Raw genomic sequence first — 21,285 nt, 5'->3', positions numbered from 1 at the left:
TTTATGAGGAAGTCTTGGGTGTTCTTTGCCGAGCTACAAGATTAAAAATATGAGTAGAACTTGTAGCTACTGAAGGGTAAATAACACATAAGGGAGTAACAGCAACATTCACCTGCCAAACATCAAAGGTAAGTGATTGTGAATCTCCACATAAACTGGATGTGTCTTTGTTGTTGCATTTGAAATAATCTATAGGGAAGAGTTGCTGAGAGAATGGATCTCATTCAAGACAATTATAATGAAGTCTACGTGACCATAAGCTTGCTTATACTCTTTAAAGTAAACATATCTTTACAACAATTATAATTCAGAGAGAAGATGTGTTGGATTTACAATATCAAATGTGTATACTGTATATGTATTAATCAGTTTAGTTTGTTTTATCGTATTTGCCCAGATCATTTGTCACATTTCATATGCATTTGTAACATAAGTCAAACGTCTCTTTAAAATATGTTAACTCTTGAAATACTTCAACAGCACCACAAAGATACCATTGTTAGGTTGATCCCAGTGTTGTGTTTCTAGGTGACTATAATAGGCTGTTGATTATATTTATTTATATTTATGAATTTATTGCTAATAACAAAAGTGTGGTATGCAAAGACTCATTTCACTTCCAGCACATAGAGAAGTTGTGTTTCTCAACTAAAATTCAACATGAAGTTTTTTGAAGACTGACACCACGACAGACCTCTCAAAATGAATGATTTATGATTCATGATGATGATTTATTTTCTAATGCAGGCTGCTGAGTCAGCTCACTTAAATAACTCATAAATCGTTTCATACATGATATTGCAGGTGTATCAGTTCATTTCTGAGGATGCTCAGGAGCAACAGTCCGTTTGGCAATGACACTGGCAGCTACGCAGGATCAATTCAGTCTAAGTATGTATTTAACACTTTTAAGTGGTCGATTGATTCATTCATTGATTCATTCACGGATTTATTCATCAGCAGATTATCAATGTTGTGAATTGCTTACATTTGTTGTGCCAGTGGTTATTCCACGATGGATGAGGTGTCATCACAGTTGTCATGTATGTCGACGCCCAGTGCAAAGTCAATATACTGTAAGTTAACTCTGCTGTGCTTAACAAGTGGTTACATCTGTTCTGTTTAATTTTATGATTAACACAGAGCTCTGGTTCATGTGTCAACAGTGCAAAGGAAGGAGTATGCAGTGTCGATGAACAAGATGCTGAACAAACTTCGGTACAGAGTGGAGGTATCATAACATAATCCGTACAAATGTGACCCATTCTGAATCATGCCGTGTTTAATGTTGTGTGATTGCCTCTCTGCTACAGCACTTATTCACTTGTGAACTGGATGGGAAGGAGATGAGAAGCATCGCTGACTGTGTGGAGCGGCTGAAGCTGCTGGATGGGATGGGTCGTGTGTGGGGTCAGAACATGCTGATGGAGGTGCGCGGCGCCAACCTGCTGCTCACAGACATTGAAACCAAGGTAAACACCACATGAGACCCTGATGACAAATTAAAGGGAAAAATCTGATGAGAATGGTCTCTCCCCTGTGTACAGGACATGAAGGGTCACTGAATCATCATGAGTATCAAAATAATGAGAATTACATGCTGTGGCCTTCACTGTCACCAGATCTCAACTCATTTGACGTGTTAGACAGTGCTTTCCATCACCACCATCATCAAACCACTATTTTTAATACAGTCAGTCATAATCTCCTTATAGTAAGGTGGATTGGGCTTTCTGGCACAGACTAAGTCTTACCTAACAGATCAAGACTACTTTGTCTATCTTGGGGAATTCTATTCAGAAAGAGTAAATATTGCTTGTGGTGTGCCCCAAGGTTCAATCCTTGGCCCCATTCTTTTCTGATGACTCTATACCTGTACTTCATCTGATGATATGACCCCTGTGGACAATCTTGTAAATTGCATTTCAGGAATTAGTAAATAGCTCATTATTTTTCCAGTAAAATCAGGACAAAACATGGGTTATCTCATTTCACATTTCGTTGCACATTCTCTCAATACTATATCTGTGGCTATGAATCTGCAGGTAATCTTTGACGGCAATATCAGTTTTGAAGGACACAATAAAGTGGCCTTTTACTAAGGACATTCTCAAGGCCACACCATTTTGCTTTTTGGAATCACACTGTATTGCATGTGTTAAATATATATACATATATATTTATACATATATAAATAGTTTTATCACCATTATTATTATTATTGTTGTTAATAATGAGGGAATATCTTTTGGAACAACTGGATTCACTTCTTCAGTAGAGTTCATAGACTTCTAGGATTTATGCCAAGGGGCACTAAAGCTGTTCTTGGAGCTTCTTGGGACACTTTTTGTTGGTTTTTCCATGAATTTTGTCACCCATCCATATATCTGCAGAGGTCGATATCTCAACATCTTACCTCTGTGTTTCTTTCAGGAAGAGCTGGAGTCCATTGCTCTCAGTGACATCCTGGAGCTAAAGGCTGTGCTGAATGCTGCAGTGTTTAACTCCCTGCTCACAGTGTCAGTCCAGTCCGGGAGAAAACAGACCACCAGTGTCTTCATGTTCCAGTGTGAGGAAGTCAGGGTGAGAACAAAAACTTGGAAGCAGCATTTATTATGACTGAGAGGCGAGCAAAATGAGTGAATGTCTTGTTATGTACAGGCTGACTATGTTCAGAAGGATCTCTCACGAGTGTTGTCACAAAGGCAACAGGATTCAAGCATCAGGTAAGAACCTACAGTTAAGTCACTGAGCACACTTTGAAGCTTTGCTGATTTTGACAATCTACACTTCTTTTTGAAGCAACACTGCAGGACCAATAGCAGGACATGAAGGAATGAAAAACCTTCGTAACACTGCAACAACTGAACCCAAAGAGCAAAAGCCTGCAGTTGATCCAGTGCCCCGGTGGACTTCACCTGACTATGGTGAGACTGTGACAGGTCATATACAACTCCTGCATTGAATATAAATCATGTTAGCCTCTTATCAATCTGGTTTTGGTTGCACTTGTAGAAGAGGATGATGTCCCTGAACCTGAACTGCTTGTACATCCAGAGGAAGAGGAAGACGAGGAGGAGGAGGAGGAGGAGGAGGAAGAGCCCTTACCATCCAGAGGGCGGGTACCAACACCGCTGCCCTCCACCACTAAAGAGAACCCTCTTCCTCCTCCACGCACATACACAGAGCTGGACAGGAATGTGGTTAGTGTCTGTTTTATAACATTTAATAAATGCAGTGGGTAAATATTTATGTGTAAATATGGAACTTATTTTCTGTCTTTTTTTACAGGAAATCTTGAATCATATTTTAAGTGACATTGAAGTCTTCATGGGGCAAGTAGCTGCGGTAGTAGCAAAAAATGCGAAGAAAAAGAAGAAAAAGAAGAAAGGAAAAGGTAATTACATGCAGACAATGAGGACAGATATAGAATTGTTTTAACAAAAGTACCAAGCGTGTTTGTCATGTGTGCATTATGATTTTCTAGTTATGGACGGCATGCCGCCTGTAGGAGAATTTGCAGGGTGTCTCCACAAGATCAAAAGTGGTTTCAACCTTCTGGTATGTGTCCTTAATATTATTCACAAACTATCATGATTAGTGTTGTTCCTCTTCACATTGTGATGTGCAGTACACATAACAGCTTTGTTGCTACGTATGATACATGAAAATGTCTTTGTTCTGACAGGGGGAACTCAATGGAAAGATTAGTAATCCCAGTGCCCCTGGATTTGTCCACTCCTTTTTCTCAGCATTATCATTTGTAAGTCATTACATCTCTTACATTTGACTCATTCTTAATAGTTATATATTTTTTAGAAACTTGAACATGTGTTATATGTATTTTTTGAATTGATAATAACTTGTAGATTTTAATTGGTTCAAAATCACAAATTGTAATTCCTATTAAGAGGGTTTCATGTGTGATTTAGTTCAGTTGTATCAGCATACAGTATTTTTGACACTATTTTCTACTTGTTGATTTTTTTCGTGTTGCTTAATTATTACATTTTTAAAATTTTGTTCAGGAATCTTCACTTCAGAATTAATGGATTTTCTGTGATATATATGTTGTAAAATGAGTAAATTTTGGATCATGTTATCCAAATTGTTTGCTTACTTGGTTGACTATGACATCTGCATTGTCTCATCAACTAATTGGTTCTTATTTTAGTAAATCTGCAGCCCTGCACCAGACCTAAAAACAGGATTAGATTTGCACACAAACACCCTACTGCCCTTGTTTTTTCTAATCATATTTTTGTTAACCAGGTGGTACCTCACTGCCCTGAGGATCTGCCACCAACAATTGTGGCACCCCTGCTGACGCCTCAGTGTATCCGCCTCATGAGTGAAGAGGCCTCTGCAGAAGAGGACCAGCTGTGGCAGTCTCTGGGAGATGCCTGGAACATCCCCAGGTGGGACACTGGGCAGTGTTGGACCAAATTTGCTGCTGTTTTTAGCATCTGCACGATAACAAAATCTAAGCCTCATCTCATTACACTTCTGTTTGACTTTTACACCCACGTTGCATCACAGTACTTTAAACATTTTTGCATGTTTCTTTGGTTTGGAAAAATGTGTCATACTGTGCCTATGCAATATGTTTTTTTCTGAGAGTAAAGTAAGCCATATACCAACATTTCATATGAATATACTGTATATATAATATACTGTATATAGGATTTGGGTTCTTCTTCCAAACATGCACTCAAACTATATCCCTGTCCAATCCCAGTAATGATTTTGACATTGCTTTTGACCAGTACCAAATGGCCAGAGGATGATGAGGACATCCCAACCTACACTCTGGAGTTCTCCGATGGCTGGCAGCCTCCTAAGGTGACTGCAGCACCTGAATCCAGGGAACCTGTGAGCAGACAGGCAGGTCAGAAACCTGCAACCAGCCAGGTAAACTTTCATATAAAAACATTCAGTAGGAGACCAGTGCAGACGGACAGGTTGTGTGTCAGTATAATGACTGCCCACAGGCCTTTAATTCTAGTTTAAGTTAAGAAAAAGAAGAAACAAATAAACATAATGAGACCATTTACTTTCTCTGTGTAGACTTCTGCTTGGGTAACACCGCCTCCACCTCCAACAGCACGGTACGCACAACCAGATAAGTACAATTCAGAGAAAATCTGAACATTTTAAAACTCCAACTTTTCAAAGTTTTCTCTTGCCCTTTGTTGTGTTTTTCAGCTCAGGTGAGTCGAACCTGCGTCAAATGCGTGTCATGCTTGACTTCATCTCAAGAAACCACAGAGAGCTCACCGTCAGAAAAGGAGAGGTAGTTGAGGTGAGTATGAGTGACATGAACCAACTACTCCTCCTCTTCTTTCCTCCTTTGTATCAACTATTTTGCAATCATTGCAACTCAAACAGAAAGCTCCACAATTCTTGAATACTACATCTAGTCTGTGCTTTGTCTATCCACAGCTGCTGGACTCATCGAAGCAGTGGTGGAGAGTGAGGAACAGCAGGGGAGAGGAAGGCTTTGTACCCAATAATGTCCTGGAGACTGATGATGAACAACCTGTCAAGGTGGTTACCACACAGCAAACTACAGAAAGCCTTGAAAACTGAAATAGTCAGAAAGCAGTGTCCGCACAAAGAAGGAAAGAGTTGACAGTCTTAGATTACACGTTTTCTCAAGCATTGAGGGAAATGGAGGGGATGCAATTACTGTTTCAAGCTGCACTTCACTAAATTTAGCATTTACTTCATACACAAATGATGCTTTTGTGTAATTATATGTCACTCCTCAGAGATTTTGGCCTTTTGGCTGACATTCACCAGAGTAGGTCAGAGCAGAAATGTTGCCACTTCTGCAGAAAATAAACAATTAAAAGATAATTAGAATATAATATAGAATGATTGCAAAATGTGAAATGTGACTCATTTGTTTGAATGTTTTATTTAAACTTCATCATTTTCAAACTGAATGACAACTCTGTGACATTTTATTTTAAGGCTGATGGTGTCATTGGTATAATATGCTGTCTAATTTTCATTCTTATAACATTTAAGTCAAATGAAAGTGCATTATCGCTCTACTTTCGTAGCAAACTGGAGGTTCTCCTGTCCTGACCAGGAAGTCCAAGCCTGCAGATGTGAAAGCCTGGCTCGAAGACAAGGGCTTCAGTAAAATGTAAGTACACACAGATATTACAACACTATTAAACCTGAATAGATTATTAAAATCAACCCAGTAAACTTGTGTAATAATTTTTCATTTTATGTAATGCATAAAATTTGGAACTGAGCTTACAAATGTGAGCAGTTACTTTAATGACATAAGATAACATTGCTACTACATGACAAACTTAATATTCAAGTTCACTAAGAATTGGAAAAATAACAAACATTCACTATATTATCTCTGAAATATAAACCTCTTGCACAGGGCTCAATCCTCGGTCCAGTTTTATTCTCCTTGAATATGCTTCTCTTGTAATAGTTTCTTACCACTGATGATACAAAACTATACATGAATGATGTTCTTAAACTCTAATACTTTCAACAGATTATCAATTGCATGACTGTTATGAAGAGCAGGGTCACACGTCATTTCTTTCTAACTAAATTTGCCCTTGCCATTTATTAAAACATACAGTACATTTTTGCTTTATACTGTAAATGATCAACTACAAACCTGGATCTGATCTTTGATTCCTAAAATTCGACAACCAAATCAAGTCAGTGCTGAAAGTCTTTTTTTTCAGCTTTAGACAATCAAAGAATAAAATGCATTAAATGGACTGGCTCCTGATCACACATCCCTACTGTAACACAATACTCTTTAGTTCATCTAATGGGGACCTTTTATCTCTTCTATGCTCTAAATCTTAACTTCAATCGAGTGTTTTGTTTTTGCAACACTGACACTGTTGAACATGTGCTTCTTTCATCTAATTTTAAAAAATGTTTTAGTGTTTGAATCTGCACAACACACCGTACACTGTGCATTACTCCTTACTATCAGTTGTATTGTTGTAACTTTTTAATACTTGTGCAGCATTGTGGTTGCTTTAAATGCGCTTCAGCAGTTACTTTGGGAAATCGCCACCACAAAATCAACACGTTAAAGTCAAAATGACACTTTTCCTGCTAAAGATGGCCCCTGATATTGAGGAAGACTCTTTCTCTTGCAGCACTGTTCGCTGTCTGGGCGTGCTGAGCGGCTCTATGCTCCTGGGGATGACCAGAGAGGAACTGAAAACAGTGTGTCCAGAGGAAGGAGGCCGAGTCTTCTTCCAGTTACAAGCGGTCAAGTCCGCTATGGCCGTAAGTGACAGATCTCAGTGCAGCTTCATTTGTCTCCATTGTCTGTCTGGAGATTTATTATGATACCACTGATAAATGCTGGTGTAAACACAGACACTCCTCTTCCTGTTTTGTGTTTCAACACTACAGGCTGCCTATTAAATGGGACCAACAATACAGTAAGAGGACATCAAAGAGGATGGAGAAGAAGAAATCATCATGGACCAAAAGAGGTCACGAGTGGTCAGAAAATATAAGCTTTGAACCAATATAAAGCAATGAAGTAAAAGATCAGCTTTACAGTGTCTGAAATCTTTACATTTTGTCACATTAACAAGAAATATGCTACTCATTATATCAAATCAGACACATTTGCAAATGTATATTAGTAAATTAATACATTCAGAATGGTTTAAAGTCATTATAGTCATTATATATTATAGAACAAATTGTCTGAATTCTGTAACAATAAATGGGGCGGGCACAAAGCCTAATCTATTTGATTGTTATGTAACCTGTAAATAAAAGTTATACTGGACACAATACAAAGGTTTAGTGAATAAACATGCTTTATTTAACTGTTCAGACATTACACATGAACTTTAACGGAGGCATCTGAATCTGTAAAACACTGGCAATCCATTTCAGGCATTAATATGGCTACAGATCAATGGACACAAAATTAGGCAAAATTAAATGTCAAAAACTAACAAGACTGTGTAAAAACAAAGATAAAATATCAGTTGAACACAAAAATATCTTGAGTGTGAATATCAGAGTATTTGTAACTAATGCTTTGTGAAGTTAGTACACAGAAAGACGTAAATCAAGCTGACAGTGCAGACAGTGATTTGTGAGTATAGTACCGTATATATTTGAGTAACATGTTTTTTTTTGTGTTGTCATCCAAGAAATTTGATCTTGACTTTTCTTTGCTTTTCTTTAACTTGTGGATAACTTTGTATGTGTCAGTTGTTGCTGAGGACAACACAGAGCTGCAACAGCAAAATGACTAACAGAGTATTTGTGAGGTAGGGTGCACTGCTATGTCACGAGTGCACAGACAATATGAAACCATGAAGTGGACAATGAAAACAGTGATAACACACCACACCAGACTGAACAGAGGCATCGCTCAACCTCCTAACTTCTGCATCAAGAACTTATCCCATAATGCCCTCACTAAGTCTTAGAAAGTAGTCAACAAGATAGTTGTTAAACATTAAAACTGGGAAAGGCCAACAGAGAAATGAAGCTGCAGTAATTACAGTATAAAGACTACACTTTGTGCTTTGTAAAAGGTGTAAAGTAAAAGGTGCAATATTTCTTGTTTTAACGGAAGGTGGGTTGAAATGAGTCTTTGCATCCAATAAAACCAGGAAAAGCCAACTCTATACAATAAATGTCCATTTTTTTTTAGCCATGCTGGCAGCATGGTTCCAGGGATGGCAATGTCGGCCTGTCGGTCCATCACTTTGGTCTACACTGAAATATCTCAGTAACTAACGGACGGATCAAAATGAAATTCTGAACAGACATTCATGGTCCCTAAAAGATGAATCCCACTGACTTTGATAATCCTTCACCTTTTAATCTAGCGCCACTATGAGTTTGTTTTTTGAAGTGAAATGTCTCGACAACTATTGGATGGATTGCCATAAAACTTTGTACAGACATGAATGTCCCTCTCAAGATGATTTGTATTACTAAGTGATCACTTAACTTTCCTCTAGCGCCACTGGCAGGTCAAAGTTTAAATTGGTCCAATACTTTGGTGACCAAATACCTGGAAAACTAATGACATTCCCATCAGCCTCAGCCGTAGCTTGTGTTTACTGCTAATTAGCAAATGCTAACATGCTATCACGCTGAACTAAAATGTGTTAGCGTTTAGCTCCCAGCATCATTGTGCCTCAATATAACCTAACAAGGCTGTAGACTCTTTGTTATGTATGTATGTGTGTTGGGAGGTTGGTGTCTGACGTGCTACTGTAGAGCCAACTTTTGGCTTTTAAGTAAGAGGTATCAACCATGTGCCTAGTTCACAATGTGAGGGAAAATGGCTGCTGTGATATTAAACAGGCAGAGCAGACTTAGGCTAGGCTAAGTCTATACTTAGGCTAACAATAAAATCATATTGAGAAAACTTCTATTTTCATGACATAATACTAATCCACAATAATCAACAGCAACAAAACTAAGTGTCAACCCTTGACATCAAAATATTGTGAATATAAAATTTCTTATCTCTATATCTCGCCTTTAAAAAAATACACTTTGTACATGAAATCCAACAATCACACAGATTCCACCATGTTCAGCGCACAACTCCAGTATCCCTTTAAAGACCTAGAAGCTACTGTATTCTTGCTGAACTGAAATTTTATTCTAATCATCTACTGTTTATAGCAAACGTGTATGTCCTTATACGTTACAGTTACAGATAGAGGCCAACATTTTCTGATGCATTCTCGTTTCCTGCCCCTAACAAACTGGAAGTCCTAGTTTTGGAATCAAAAATTATGTGATATTTAGGTTTAAGAAGAATGCTCACAGTTTGATGGGAAATTAGAGTGGTGTAATAACATGATGAGTGTACAAATACAAAAATTGGAGGCATGAGATCCCAGCTTTGATCAGATTTGGGGTGCGTTTTTAAAAAATGCTACAAGAACCATGCAACAATCTTAACCATTTCCCAGCATGGTTTGCTCATTTCTACATGGTGAACAATGCTGAGTTTGAATATGTTTGCTGAAGATATATTCTCAAACAGATTTCTGACTCAAAAGCTGGTCGGCAGCCCTAAATTTGTTTAGATGCTTTACATCACAGCTTGCTGTAAACAACCCATTCTCTCCTGCCATTCATTATTCATGCATGCATGCAAAAAAGCACTTATAAGCAGAGAATCAGAAAAAAAATCAAGGTTCCTCCTCAAATGAAGGCCAAGGTAAAAGCTATTTTACACCAAGCATGCAGCCAGGTGGTCTCAGTTCCATTGGTGTGGATAAAACAGCACAGAGGCCTTTACCACTGAGGAAAAAAGATGCAATACTTGTTGCAGGTGATAAAAACATAAAGTTTATACATGAAAACGGCTTGAATAGAGACAGGCATGCAGTGCCCAAAAGCTAAGAATGAAAAGGCACTGTGAAGTCTTGGTGCATATGTACAGTGCACTGCATGCAAAGGGAAAAAAACGCCACGACTTTCTAGTTTGTCCACCAGGGAAAGAACGAGTGTGGTCAGGGCCCTAAGCAGGTACAGAGGGTCCACATCTTCATGGCCACAGTGAGGTAAAGGTACACGGGTGTTTTCCTTGGATGATGGTGAATAGATCCATGTGCCCAAAAAAAAAGCTGTGGTTAAAATCCACAATGCACATTTTCCCTCCTATTATCTCCTCTACCTCAGAAATATACCATCAAACCACAATACATTCCTATATTTACTGGAACTCATTTCATTTTCAGCTAAAAAGTATCATTTGCATCATGGAATGTTTGCAGTCAACCACAGAAAGTCTGCTTCTCTCTGTTTCTCTCTTCTCTGTTCATTTCTGAGCTCATTTAAATCAGGGAGGAATAATGCTGTGTGTGCAATTTGGCAAATAAATGATCTGAAACCACACCAAGCTCCATTCATGGTTGATCGTCAGTACTGCAGCATTCAGAAAGAAGCTATTTCCCTCTTATTTTTAGGACTCACTGATTCGGTCATATCATATATACGCTTTAAGTCACCCTGAAGTGGCTTAAAAGATTAAACGTGTCAACGTTTGTTGTGTAGGTACGTTCAACCTTCACCAACAACACCACTGTGTTATTCTAATAAAACTGCATCTCTGTTCCTTCATTATACGTTTGTATAATGAAGATGATAGATGCATTGGTTAAGCAGCATGACTATAGTGGAAGCAACGTTCAGAGCAGGTTTGCAGTTAAGAAAGTTGAAATGTGCTGGTTGTTAGTGCCTGTAGTACACAGATACTGCAGAGATACTATATGCTGTGTAATATATCTGGTGAAACATATCACTGAATAACATCACAAGGATCATTTAATGGCTTTAGCACTGACTTCTAGTGTTTCCCTGCTGTTGTTTTCTTGTCAGGTCATCCCCTCTAACCTGCATCGTGCTGACTGACAGCGGACATGTCACAGAGAACAATAGAAACTCTTTTCCAACTCATTATAGGAAAAGAGTTGGGGAAAACCTCTAATCAAAATTAAACCATAAATGGAGTAAGAATCCTCTCCTACAACATTAAAATGACTCACAAGAAATAGAAGAACACTGGCAGCACCATATCCTTGGCTTTTTGGTAGTGGTGTGGCTGTCAGTATGCGGCATAACTTATATAGTGATGATTAGGGGTGTTAATACTGTAAGTAGGATGAACAGACAGCAGATTTGCTCCCACACCACGGCTCTTCAGTGTCATGCTGGGTGGACCACAGGATTGGGGATTCACTGGACGAGGACTAATTGATTGTGATTTCAGTGGCGTCCTGGGAGAGGGCCCATGGACAGAGTGTCCTCCTCATCAATGGTGTCCAGCTCTTCTGTGCGTACAGCTTGAGTGATGAGCTGAAGCTCCTCGGAGAGCGTCTCACTGCGGTATGCCACACGGATGTCAGGGACGTTGGTACGACGGATGTCATTACTCACAGGACCCTCCTTGGAATAGTTGGGGCCCAACCAGTAGCTTTTGGCCTGAAGTCAGGAGAAGATATATGAGTGGGAACCTCAGAGATACAAGTAAAAAACAGGAGGAAAATATAAAATCTGACAGAACTATTGGACATGTTTGCAACAGAGAATTGTTGGTAAATTTTGAGCAATAATTATTTTAGCTTGATTCAATGGGGACACATTGAAGGGTTCAACAGAAAACAATGCAAAGACTGTGTCACATACAGGGATTAACTATGTCAACAGATTAAATACACAAAATAATCTCTATACTACTTTACCTTGTGTGAAAACCCGCTCATGAGAACACTGTTTCTTGCCAGCTCACACATGTCACAGGAACTCAGCTTCCAGACTTGAGTGGCAATGCTGTACTCCTCCATCAGAGGCTCCTGGGCCCAAACAAACACACACATTACACACACACACACAAACCAAGAAAAATGTCATTTCATCCTCGTCACGTCCAATGATCTTTTTGCACTTTGTACCTTCAATGTAAGCCATGTGTAGATCCAGACAAACGTACATTTATTCATTTGGCAGACGTGAATAAATGGTCGTACTGACCTTGGTGAAGTGGAACTGAAGGGGATCATCAGTGGACAGAGAGACCATGAGGCCTCTTGACAGGTACTCTGGCAGCGGGTTGCGGTGGTAACTGAGGAACAGGCTGTTGTTACTCAGTGGTGACATGGCAATGCCAATTTGAGCCAGGTAATAAAGATACTGCAGCACCGGGGCCTGAAGGATATCAAAGAGAGAGAGGGAGGGACAATGAAAGAGACACAAATAAGTAAATACAGCTGCAAGCTACAGCCACTTTGTGATGCGAGTACTTTGCCTCAGACTTCAGCAGTAGACTGGCAGCCTTGTTTTGCTCAGCCCTGCTGCATCAAGTCAATTTACACCTATCAGTGAAAGCCAAGGTGGACCCAATAATTTGTGCCTCACTTGCCGCTTCCCAAGAGATAATGCAGTCCAATCCAATACAACATTGTCACCAAAAATTGCCATGAATTGAATGAATTAATTCCTCTCTGACAAAGTCTCAACAAAAATTTAAAATTAAGAACCTGAAAGGTTGCATTCACTGCACTGATATTATATTAGATTGCACTGTATGTGTCCAGGTGTGCATGATATTGTGTTAACCCTTTTTAAGCTATTTTAAGCCTGATAAAGCCTCCTGATTTTTCCCAGATACACTTTTTGAATGTTACACAGAAAAGCAATTATAAGAACAACATTCAACAGTATTTCAACATGTAAAAGCCAAACATTTCCACAACAGTCGTCTGGAAACAATCCCGTAAGTTGTCCTGACCTTTCTGAGCAGCAGGCCGTGGGAGATGTTCTCTGATAAGATGAAACCTGACACCAGGTGGTGGATCGGCCCCGCCTCCCCACAGTGAGGTCGCAGCACAAACGTATGGAAGCCTCGCCTCCTGTTTTAGACAAATGTTTTTTTAAAAATGAATTAAAATCTTGTTTATTTTGTGTTTGTTTTGTTGAAATGAAGGATCAAAGATTCGCATGTGTTATAAAAGCGTACAGCTGCCCCATACTGTACCTTCGCAGGTGGTTGAGCACAGTCATGTTGGCATAGGTGTAGTAGAGGTAGTAGGAGTAAGGTGGGTTGTCCTCTTCTGTCCAGTTCACTGGCAGCGGACTGTCAAGATTGAAAATGTGGTGCTCGGGTTTGGACTCATCATCTACGCTGTCAAAGCCTACCACCTATTGACAAACAAATAATAACAACAAAAAAACAATCAGTCTCTTTAAGTGTGAATAATCATGATGGCTTGGATTTCTTGTGGAGTGACTCACATGCTGCAGGAAGAGATGCAGCTCAGGATGACTGCGCGGGTTGATCGTGACTTCAAACAGAGGCATGAAGATGTTCTCCAGCATCTCTTGGAAATTAGCCAGCTGCTTCTTTGTGTGGTACACGTCACTGGAAAGATGGAGATTGTTATAATAAGATACAAACAGCTATATATAGCAGAACAGTGACACTTTTTGTTACTACAAAGATCATTTGTTTTTGTAAAACTTATGAGAATCTATTTCATACTGTATGTAGATTTCACTGTAAGGGGATAATGCACATTTATATTACTTAAATGTTTTTTTTTTATTGCTTGTTTTTTAGTTTGTTTCCTCTAACGTGGGCTGGGACCACGAACAAGAGCTAGCTTTTCTTATGATGTGTTCGTATCACCCGAGACAGGAACATAACACAAAACACAGACTGAATCATATCACTCACAAACAATTTCATTTTTTGTTTTGGTTCACTCAGTACAGAACCTTTTATCTTGCAAAACTGCCATTTTATGTTATGTTCATATATTTCTGGAACAGATTTGTGTCCTCAGATTCTACAAAAACACCTACAACATGCTCTGACAATTTCTTCTTGAATTACTCTCATCAATATCACACCTAGAGGTTAAATGCTGCACATCTCAGCTTCAAAGTAAAGCAAGTTGGGGTGTTACTTACAAAAGCCGAGGCACCTGGATAAGCCAGCGCACATTATGAGAGTACACTCGATGTTTGACAGCCCACTGGGCCAGCTTGTCCCATTCGTCTCTGGAGCGGCCATAGATGGACAGACGTAGCTCAGAGTTCTGGTACTTGCTCTCCTCCAAGTCATACATCACTTCCTGGATAAATAATGACAAAGGATATTGATGTATCAGTTTGTGTATATATTGTAATTATTTGGTGTTAAAACAATTGTATATGACTTTTTCCATACCTTGACTATGTGTGCAAAGTATTTTCCTTCAATGTGGTTGTCAGTCTTGATGAAGATCTCTCTGAGGATGGATTCTCCAATCGGGTTGTATTTGGCATTGAACTTGTCGAACCGATGGAAGGTGTTACGGTCCTGTTGAGAAAAAAAATCCAGTCAAATCGAATTTTTTTATCTATACAAAATATGCTTCTTTTTAAATAGTTAGATATTTGTACTGTTGCTGCCATTCCTCACCGCGTGCATGTCCAGAGTGTCCACACTCAGGTCGAAGGCTGTCAGGTTCATAGACTCAAACACCTCCTTGAGGGTCTGGCCCCGCCCGTTCTCTATGTGGACAATCTCCTCCGGGTATTTCTTCATGGCTCTCTTGATGAATCGCAGCAGGTGCTTCTGGTTCATGCAAGAAGATGCATGTATGTGTGTGTCTACCTGGAGTCAGAACAGAGTGGAGCAACGGCACAAAAGATACCTCTTATTTGACTGAAGGTTTAGATTTTTGTCGATGTGAGTGGCAAATATGACTTCACTCCTGGGCCCATACCAGGATCAGTACCACTTATCACTGTTTTCACTTCACAAAGTCTGATTAAAATATTTACATCATAATATGTAAACAGTTGCACTGCAGTTCAGTTATTTGGCTGACATTTATTCTGCTACTACATTGTTTTTGTACTGAGGGGACTCTGTAAACTATGCACAGCCCATAATCATAGGGACGGATAAACAAGTTAAGCCAGCAGTAGCAGCTATTTGTTGGCTCTTGCCTTTCGTATGTTGTAGAAGTCTCTGTGAGGAACTTTCTTCTGAGCTGCCAGCTCTTTCATCTCATTCAGGAGGATGTGCATCTGGAATTTAGAGCTTAGGTACTGTAGGCGACGGTAGCAGAAAGACTTGCTGTAGACACCACACACAGGGACATACAACATTTGAAATAAAGCTAAAAACAAAACAAAAATTAAGCTAAAAACTGAGATAAAAGCACATTTGCAGACTGATAGTGTAAAAAAACAAACACTCACACTGGCCCGTTGATAATAAGGGCCATCATAACATTCATATCTGCAATATACTCTTTCAGGTCAGGATACGGCAGGTCCAGTTCTGAACTTCTGAAAAGGAGGATGTTGAGGAGTTGTTAAAACCTAAAAGTATGATTATGCAAACATTAATAAACACATTACTAGACACATACTTGTCCATGTTGGTTTTCTTGGTGTAGACATGGACTACTCCATCCACCATCTTGCAACCATATCCTGTGTCTGCCGGCATATTCATGGGGTCCTGATTGTCGTAAGGGTGTGTCTCTGAAACAGGTGGGTGGACGGGGGCATCTGGGAAAACAAGAGATAGACAATAATTAAGTTACATGCTACAAAAATATCTTGATTACAATGATGAACCGATGATGAATGAATGATGACAATGATTAACAATGACACAGTAACTGCTCAGGTAAAAGAGTTCTCATTTTATCTACTTTTGGATTTGGTAAGAAAAATAAAAAACCTACAAAAAACACAGTTGAGGAGTGTTTCTCCTTTACTTTATTGTCAATTTTTTGTCAACTAGTTCAGTGTGCGCACATGTCCTCTTTAAATCCAGCAATTCCTTGCTGTCTCAATATCAGTAAATATACCCATTTTCTTGAAAAGGCTCATGTTAAAGACTGCCAAGCACTCTCAGGCTTGAACATGTGCATGAGTTTTGGTCCTATAAAGCCCCTTTGTAGAGAAAATTGTGATGCTGCCTTGAGCCTACAGTAATTATATCACCACATGAGCTTGCAGAGAGCTGAAACACCTTGCTAATGCAGTAAGGGAAGTGGACCCTACCTTGAAATTGGCTGACTCATAGTCAAGTCAATAAGAAATAAAGCTATTGTTATTTTAGTGGAAAACTGCGGAGAGTGAAAAGACTATAGTCCAATGGAAACACACTCCACACCTCATGTAGAGCTGATGCAATTATTCTTGGTATTCTGAGGTATAATAAGCAAGCTTCCCTTGCAGAACAGGGCCAGGTATGCTTGAAACACTTACAGTCTCTCTATCAACAGGTTTTCACAGAACAAAAAGACAGCCAAAAGAGGACGAAGTCTAATTAAAGGCTTTTCTGATGTCACTGCATGAGTTAGCAAAAATCACCTTGTCTTGGCCACAGATAAAACAAAGTTCTCAAAGTATGTGGCTCAGCAATTACTGTCTTCATTGGGATACATGCGAATTTCAACAAAACCAAGAATGTGATGCCTCCAGCATGTAGTTCAATCCTTTCTAATTGCTATTTCTTCCAAATTGTAACAGAATATGTTTTTGTGTATGCATGTAATACCAGCATCTACAGGGGTCTCTGGTATATCATCATAGATTCCCTGTTCCAGAGGCGTCATCCCAAGGTCCTGCAAGGCATGAGCTGTGGTCTTACAAAAGCTCTGCATGGATCGGTGTATGTACTTCTCCCGGATGAATAATGCCTTCACCACACACTTGGCAGCATCTACCAGGTCAGTGAAGGGCACCTGGGAAGATATAAATTATGAGAATGGGTGTTAATGGAAAAAACCTCACTGAAAGTAGTTAAAATGCTGGTGAAATCATTCAGAAATCATATGAGACAAGTTTAATAAAAAGCTCCTCACCCCGCACTTTTCCTCTCCAGATATTGAGACCCGCTGGTACTCTCTCTCCATTGGCATTTCCTTCTCCTTAAAGCCATCATCAACAGTGTCCACACTCGCCTCCTTCATTAACCTTAACAGATACAGACACAGGAAAGGAGAGTTTAAAACAAGATAAAGGTAAATAGAGGCCCGGAGGAATGAGGACACATTGATGGAAAACATGTGGAGGTACGCAGAAAAAGTAAAAAAAAAAAAAGTAAAAAGTGAATGAAGGAGAAGAGTATCCAGATGTTGTTAGTTTTATACACCCTGACATGAATTAGATGTGTTTAAATATTAACACTCTTCAAAAGCAGACTGAAAATTGTAATTTTAATATATTTGCTATCACCTCAAAAATGTTCTCACTTAACTGTGTAAAACTGAGTAATTAATTAAATCAACAAAATGTGAATAAGTACAAGTGACACTAAGAGCTAAGATCTATAAATAAATCTATATGAAAAACCTTCAATAGTTAAACTACAGAGCTGTAAGACTTTCTCAGGGTTCACAGATGGTACAAGTTTTATTGCCACTGGAACACAGGAATCTCAGTTATGAAGAGATCAAATCGAGATCAACAAAGTATGGAAATCCAGTTGCAGACTTCTCCTTTTTAGAGAGTTAAAAAGTAAAAGGACAGTGTACCCATTTATAAAGTTACTGTATGTCTATCAAGTCACCAGTAGAGGGAAGATGTGGTCCATCTCAACATGCTGATAATCTCTCTCAGTGGCTCTGGAGTAAAGTTCTTACAACAGTTCAGAGTTCCCAAATACTGCAGACAAGTATAGAGGTTAATACTAAAATGTCAGATGTGTACTAAGAGTACAAGCAAGCAAAATATAGATGAACTGAAAGAATATAAATAACCGAAGAGCCTGACAAAACATACATACTGAAGCAGAGCTCACTCACTCTAGGTCTGCAGCACTGTCGATTTTCATGAAGTCCTGTTTGGCGCGGAGCAAGATCTCTGGCTCAAGCCTTGGGGTGATATGCAGCGGCGCAGGATAGTGTGGGCAAGGAAGGGGGCAGATGGGCATCAGAGGTAGTGAGAAGAAATTAAGCACACAAGGGGGAGAGAGACCAAATACGGGTATATGCACAAGCACACACATGAACACACACTTCACTCAAGCAGTCTCTCTCTCTCACACACACACACACACACACACACACACACACACACACAGATACACACATACACAAAGCATTTTAGGCATTAAGTGATCAAGGTGATTGATACAGACAGAGAAATATCATAAGTTAGTAGTGGTACACCCTGATCAGTAAACAGGGGCTTGCAGGGGGCATGTCACGTAACCACCCACACGATCAGCTTAGTGGTGCAGAGAGCATTAACCCTGGAAACCAAGACACAGCCTACCTCCCTATAAAAGTTTGTGTAAAAGAAGATGGAACACCAGGACAGGCACCAAGTGCTGGCTAGCCCAGTTAGCTGTTTGCTGGGGTTAGTTAGCCCCCAAACTGGCATTTTGGAAGCTGATAAGCATGTGTGCACGAGTGAAAGCAAGGCTAGGTGGAGGCAGTTATGTCTGTCTGAGGTACTGTAAAGAGTATATTTTACTGGCTTTGTGTGTGTGTGTGTGTGTGTGTGTGTGTGTGTGTGTGTGTGTGTGTGTGTGTGTGTGTGTGTGGTGTGTTTGCATTTCCTCACTTAATGTCCTGGCTGATTTGCCTCTCCAGGCGGTGCCGGCGCTCTTCCAGCTGTTCGATGGGACTGTCTTCCGGGAACTCATATGGAGCACTGCGCATCTCGCTCTCTGCCATGCTGCGTGTGAACAGCTCCTGGTGTAAACACAAGTTATACCATTTATGGAATCATAAATCATCAATTTCAATGCATCCATAGACATACGAACGACACTGAGGGTCCTATTTTCCTGCCAAAGCACTGGGGCAAACACAGTCTGTGTGCAATTTACCTAGTGTATTTTTTTGTGTCTGCACCTATTTAGTAATTTCCTGGCACCAAATGAGCGTGCTTTCACCAACATTTAACAATAAAAGTAACGCGATTGTCCTCAGGATGAGTCCTGAGCTCTATCAAATCCATCTGGACATTTTTGTTCAATAAAGGTTCAGACTCAATTTAGAGAATCAAAATATTTTTTCTTTCATTATTACAGTGAGTTTTTCAGTTGTTTTTTTTGGTTTGCAACGCTGATGGTGACGGTCAGGAAAATAGTACCCTGAGGCTCACATAAACCCACCTGCTACATTTACCTTGAAATAAAGCCATGAAATGCCATACAAGACACTGAACTGATATCATAACAAATTTTTTTGTGCAAGTGATTTTCAAACTTGCCAACTTCTATTTTCGTAAGTAGCATATTCAAATAAATAGCAGTAACAGCTGATTAAAATACCTCGATGACTAAATATCTTGATTTTTAAACAGATCAATTTTTCACTTAGTTTAAGATTACCTCTGCAATCTCTTTGTACTTCTCTTCCATGGATGTTCGCAGGTCGATTGGGTAGTGAGAGAGAGGTGTCCCTGGAAGAGATCGCTGGGGCTTGAGGGGTTTGGGCCCAGATGCACCACACAGGTCTGTAAGACAGACACAGACAGAGTTACAGTGTGTGACAGCAACACATAATGTCATTGTGATGTTTGCCTGATGTTTCTACTGAACTGTTTATATTTTGAGTGGGTTCAACTTGGACAGAGATTGCTATATGTTTTTTGCATCCGGTGAAATTAACGAATATGAGTTGAACGCTACCTCTTGTCCTTTTAGTGTTGAAAGATCACATCCAACAATGTTTTATCTTTTCTGAAAAGTAACTTATACTGAGCTATATTTTTCTTTTACTTTGTAAGAAGTCTTATCTCAAACACAGTAAAACATATATAATGTGAGGCGTCTTCGCAGTGTCCAATAAGTCACAGTGTACAGCCAACTGCTGGCAACATCAAGCGCCATGTGTAGTATCTGACAGAACGCATGTGGTACAGATACACATAGACCATCAGGGTGTTTTGCAGACTGAAGGTGATTCAGTAATGATGATGTCACTTTACAAAGTTAGCAATTCTTAAATCATTTCACAGTCTGTTAAAAACAGAAAGACAAATATGTAAAAGCAGACAAAAGCTAACTATAGTACCTTCACAGACAAAAATAGAAAGTAATTTACATTTGGTTTACCAAAGATTCCAGCGTGTGGTGGTTTGAGTGGGGAAAACTATGATTTTAGCAAACACAAATTTAGCTCATACTGTATTTTTTACACTGTAGGCGAGACTCAAGTGAACTTTCAAACAAATGGACACATATTTAGTTTAAAACTTGAGAATAACACAAACAAAAGGTCTTTACCACAGCTCTTATCACTCCATGTTATGAATAACTAGAATATTAAGACAACTGAAAGCCTTTTTTTGATTAAGTCTACACTGAAGACATCAAAGACATCAGCTCCAAAAACTAAACATTCAGAAGTTTAACAAATCCAAATAGGGCATAACCACAATTACCTATGAAGCTCTGGTGACGGTGGCTGTGGCTGCAATCTGAGCATGAAAATTCTTGTAAAATGTCAAAGAATAGATCCGGCTTAAAAGAAGACAGCTGTACCAGCAGATGTTGTGTCACTTCAATCACACATGGACATGCACACACTTGAAAAAGAATTACCCTATCTCACATGTGCACATTCATACGTGCATACACACACCTGAGGTTGACACACAGGGGCCTTCCCCACTCTAGACTTGCTGGAAACAGATGACGCCAGCCACTCAAGATTAAACCAAACACAGTAGAAGAGAGCTACAGAAAGACAAAATATATTTGTCTCCGAAGTCTGAGGTACACTGAGAAACATCAAATCAACAGATTCCCATGTT

The 21,285-nt window shown here is 39.4% G+C and overlaps 2 protein-coding genes across 10 annotated transcripts in view; one reads left to right on the top strand and one right to left on the bottom strand.

Annotated features, from left to right (window-relative positions):
• Positions 1-7,693, top strand: eps8l3a (EPS8 signaling adaptor L3a). The gene is made up of 20 exons (XM_067587380.1): positions 1-128; positions 805-891; positions 1,003-1,076; positions 1,167-1,231; positions 1,314-1,472; positions 2,434-2,583; positions 2,662-2,726; positions 2,803-2,927; positions 3,016-3,203; positions 3,292-3,397; positions 3,488-3,561; positions 3,689-3,763; positions 4,273-4,418; positions 4,767-4,911; positions 5,068-5,108; positions 5,206-5,302; positions 5,443-5,547; positions 6,069-6,154; positions 7,158-7,290; positions 7,420-7,693. Exons 2-20 carry the CDS (start codon positions 827-829, stop codon positions 7,429-7,431), a joined length of 1,911 nt encoding a protein of 636 aa, XP_067443481.1. The 5' UTR covers positions 1-128; positions 805-826; the 3' UTR covers positions 7,432-7,693.
• Positions 7,694-7,820: 127 nt separating this feature from the next.
• Positions 7,821-21,285, bottom strand: part of LOC137181571 (AMP deaminase 2-like) — a 32,625-nt gene continuing 19,160 nt past the window's right edge. For 6 of the 9 annotated variants that reach the window (XM_067587374.1, XM_067587376.1, XM_067587375.1 and 3 more), the window contains 17 exons: positions 19,859-19,983; positions 19,084-19,214; positions 18,321-18,389; positions 17,379-17,490; positions 17,072-17,258; positions 15,930-16,071; positions 15,757-15,846; positions 15,502-15,631; positions 14,969-15,163; positions 14,735-14,866; positions 14,476-14,639; positions 13,798-13,924; positions 13,541-13,704; positions 13,295-13,415; positions 12,538-12,711; positions 12,249-12,359; positions 7,821-11,988 (listed from right to left, as the gene is read on the bottom strand). In XM_067587374.1, coding sequence (XP_067443475.1) covers positions 11,773-11,988; positions 12,249-12,359; positions 12,538-12,711; positions 13,295-13,415; positions 13,541-13,704; positions 13,798-13,924; positions 14,476-14,639; positions 14,735-14,866; positions 14,969-15,163; positions 15,502-15,631; positions 15,757-15,846; positions 15,930-16,071; positions 17,072-17,258; positions 17,379-17,490; positions 18,321-18,389; positions 19,084-19,214; positions 19,859-19,983 — 2,390 coding nt within the window. In that variant the 3' untranslated portion in view covers positions 7,821-11,772. Of the gene's footprint in view, positions 11,989-12,248; positions 12,360-12,537; positions 12,712-13,294; positions 13,416-13,540; positions 13,705-13,797; positions 13,925-14,475; positions 14,640-14,734; positions 14,867-14,968; positions 15,164-15,501; positions 15,632-15,756; positions 15,847-15,929; positions 16,072-17,071; positions 17,259-17,378; positions 17,491-18,085; positions 18,284-18,320; positions 18,390-19,083; positions 19,215-19,858; positions 19,984-21,285 lie in introns of those variants that run through there. The other 3 variants (XM_067587372.1, XM_067587373.1, XM_067587379.1) reach the window with 3 other exon arrangements.

Source organism: Thunnus thynnus, chromosome 4 (genome assembly GCF_963924715.1).
Source record: "Thunnus thynnus chromosome 4, fThuThy2.1, whole genome shotgun sequence".
NCBI classification, from domain to species: Eukaryota; Metazoa; Chordata; class Actinopteri; order Scombriformes; family Scombridae; genus Thunnus; species Thunnus thynnus.
Note: the sequence above shows the minus strand (reverse complement) of the source record. Positions and strands in the feature narration are given on the sequence as shown.

Coding starts and splice junctions, on each gene's coding strand:
- eps8l3a (XM_067587380.1), top strand. CDS start 827: ATGCTCAGGAGCAACAGTCCGTTTGGCAATGACACTGGCAGCTACGCA. Junction 1,077..1,166: donor CAGTGCAAAGTCAATATACT/GTAAGTTAACTC, acceptor ATGTGTCAACAG/TGCAAAGGAAGGAGTATGCA. Junction 5,548..6,068: donor ATGATGAACAACCTGTCAAG/GTGGTTACCACA, acceptor CTACTTTCGTAG/CAAACTGGAGGTTCTCCTGT.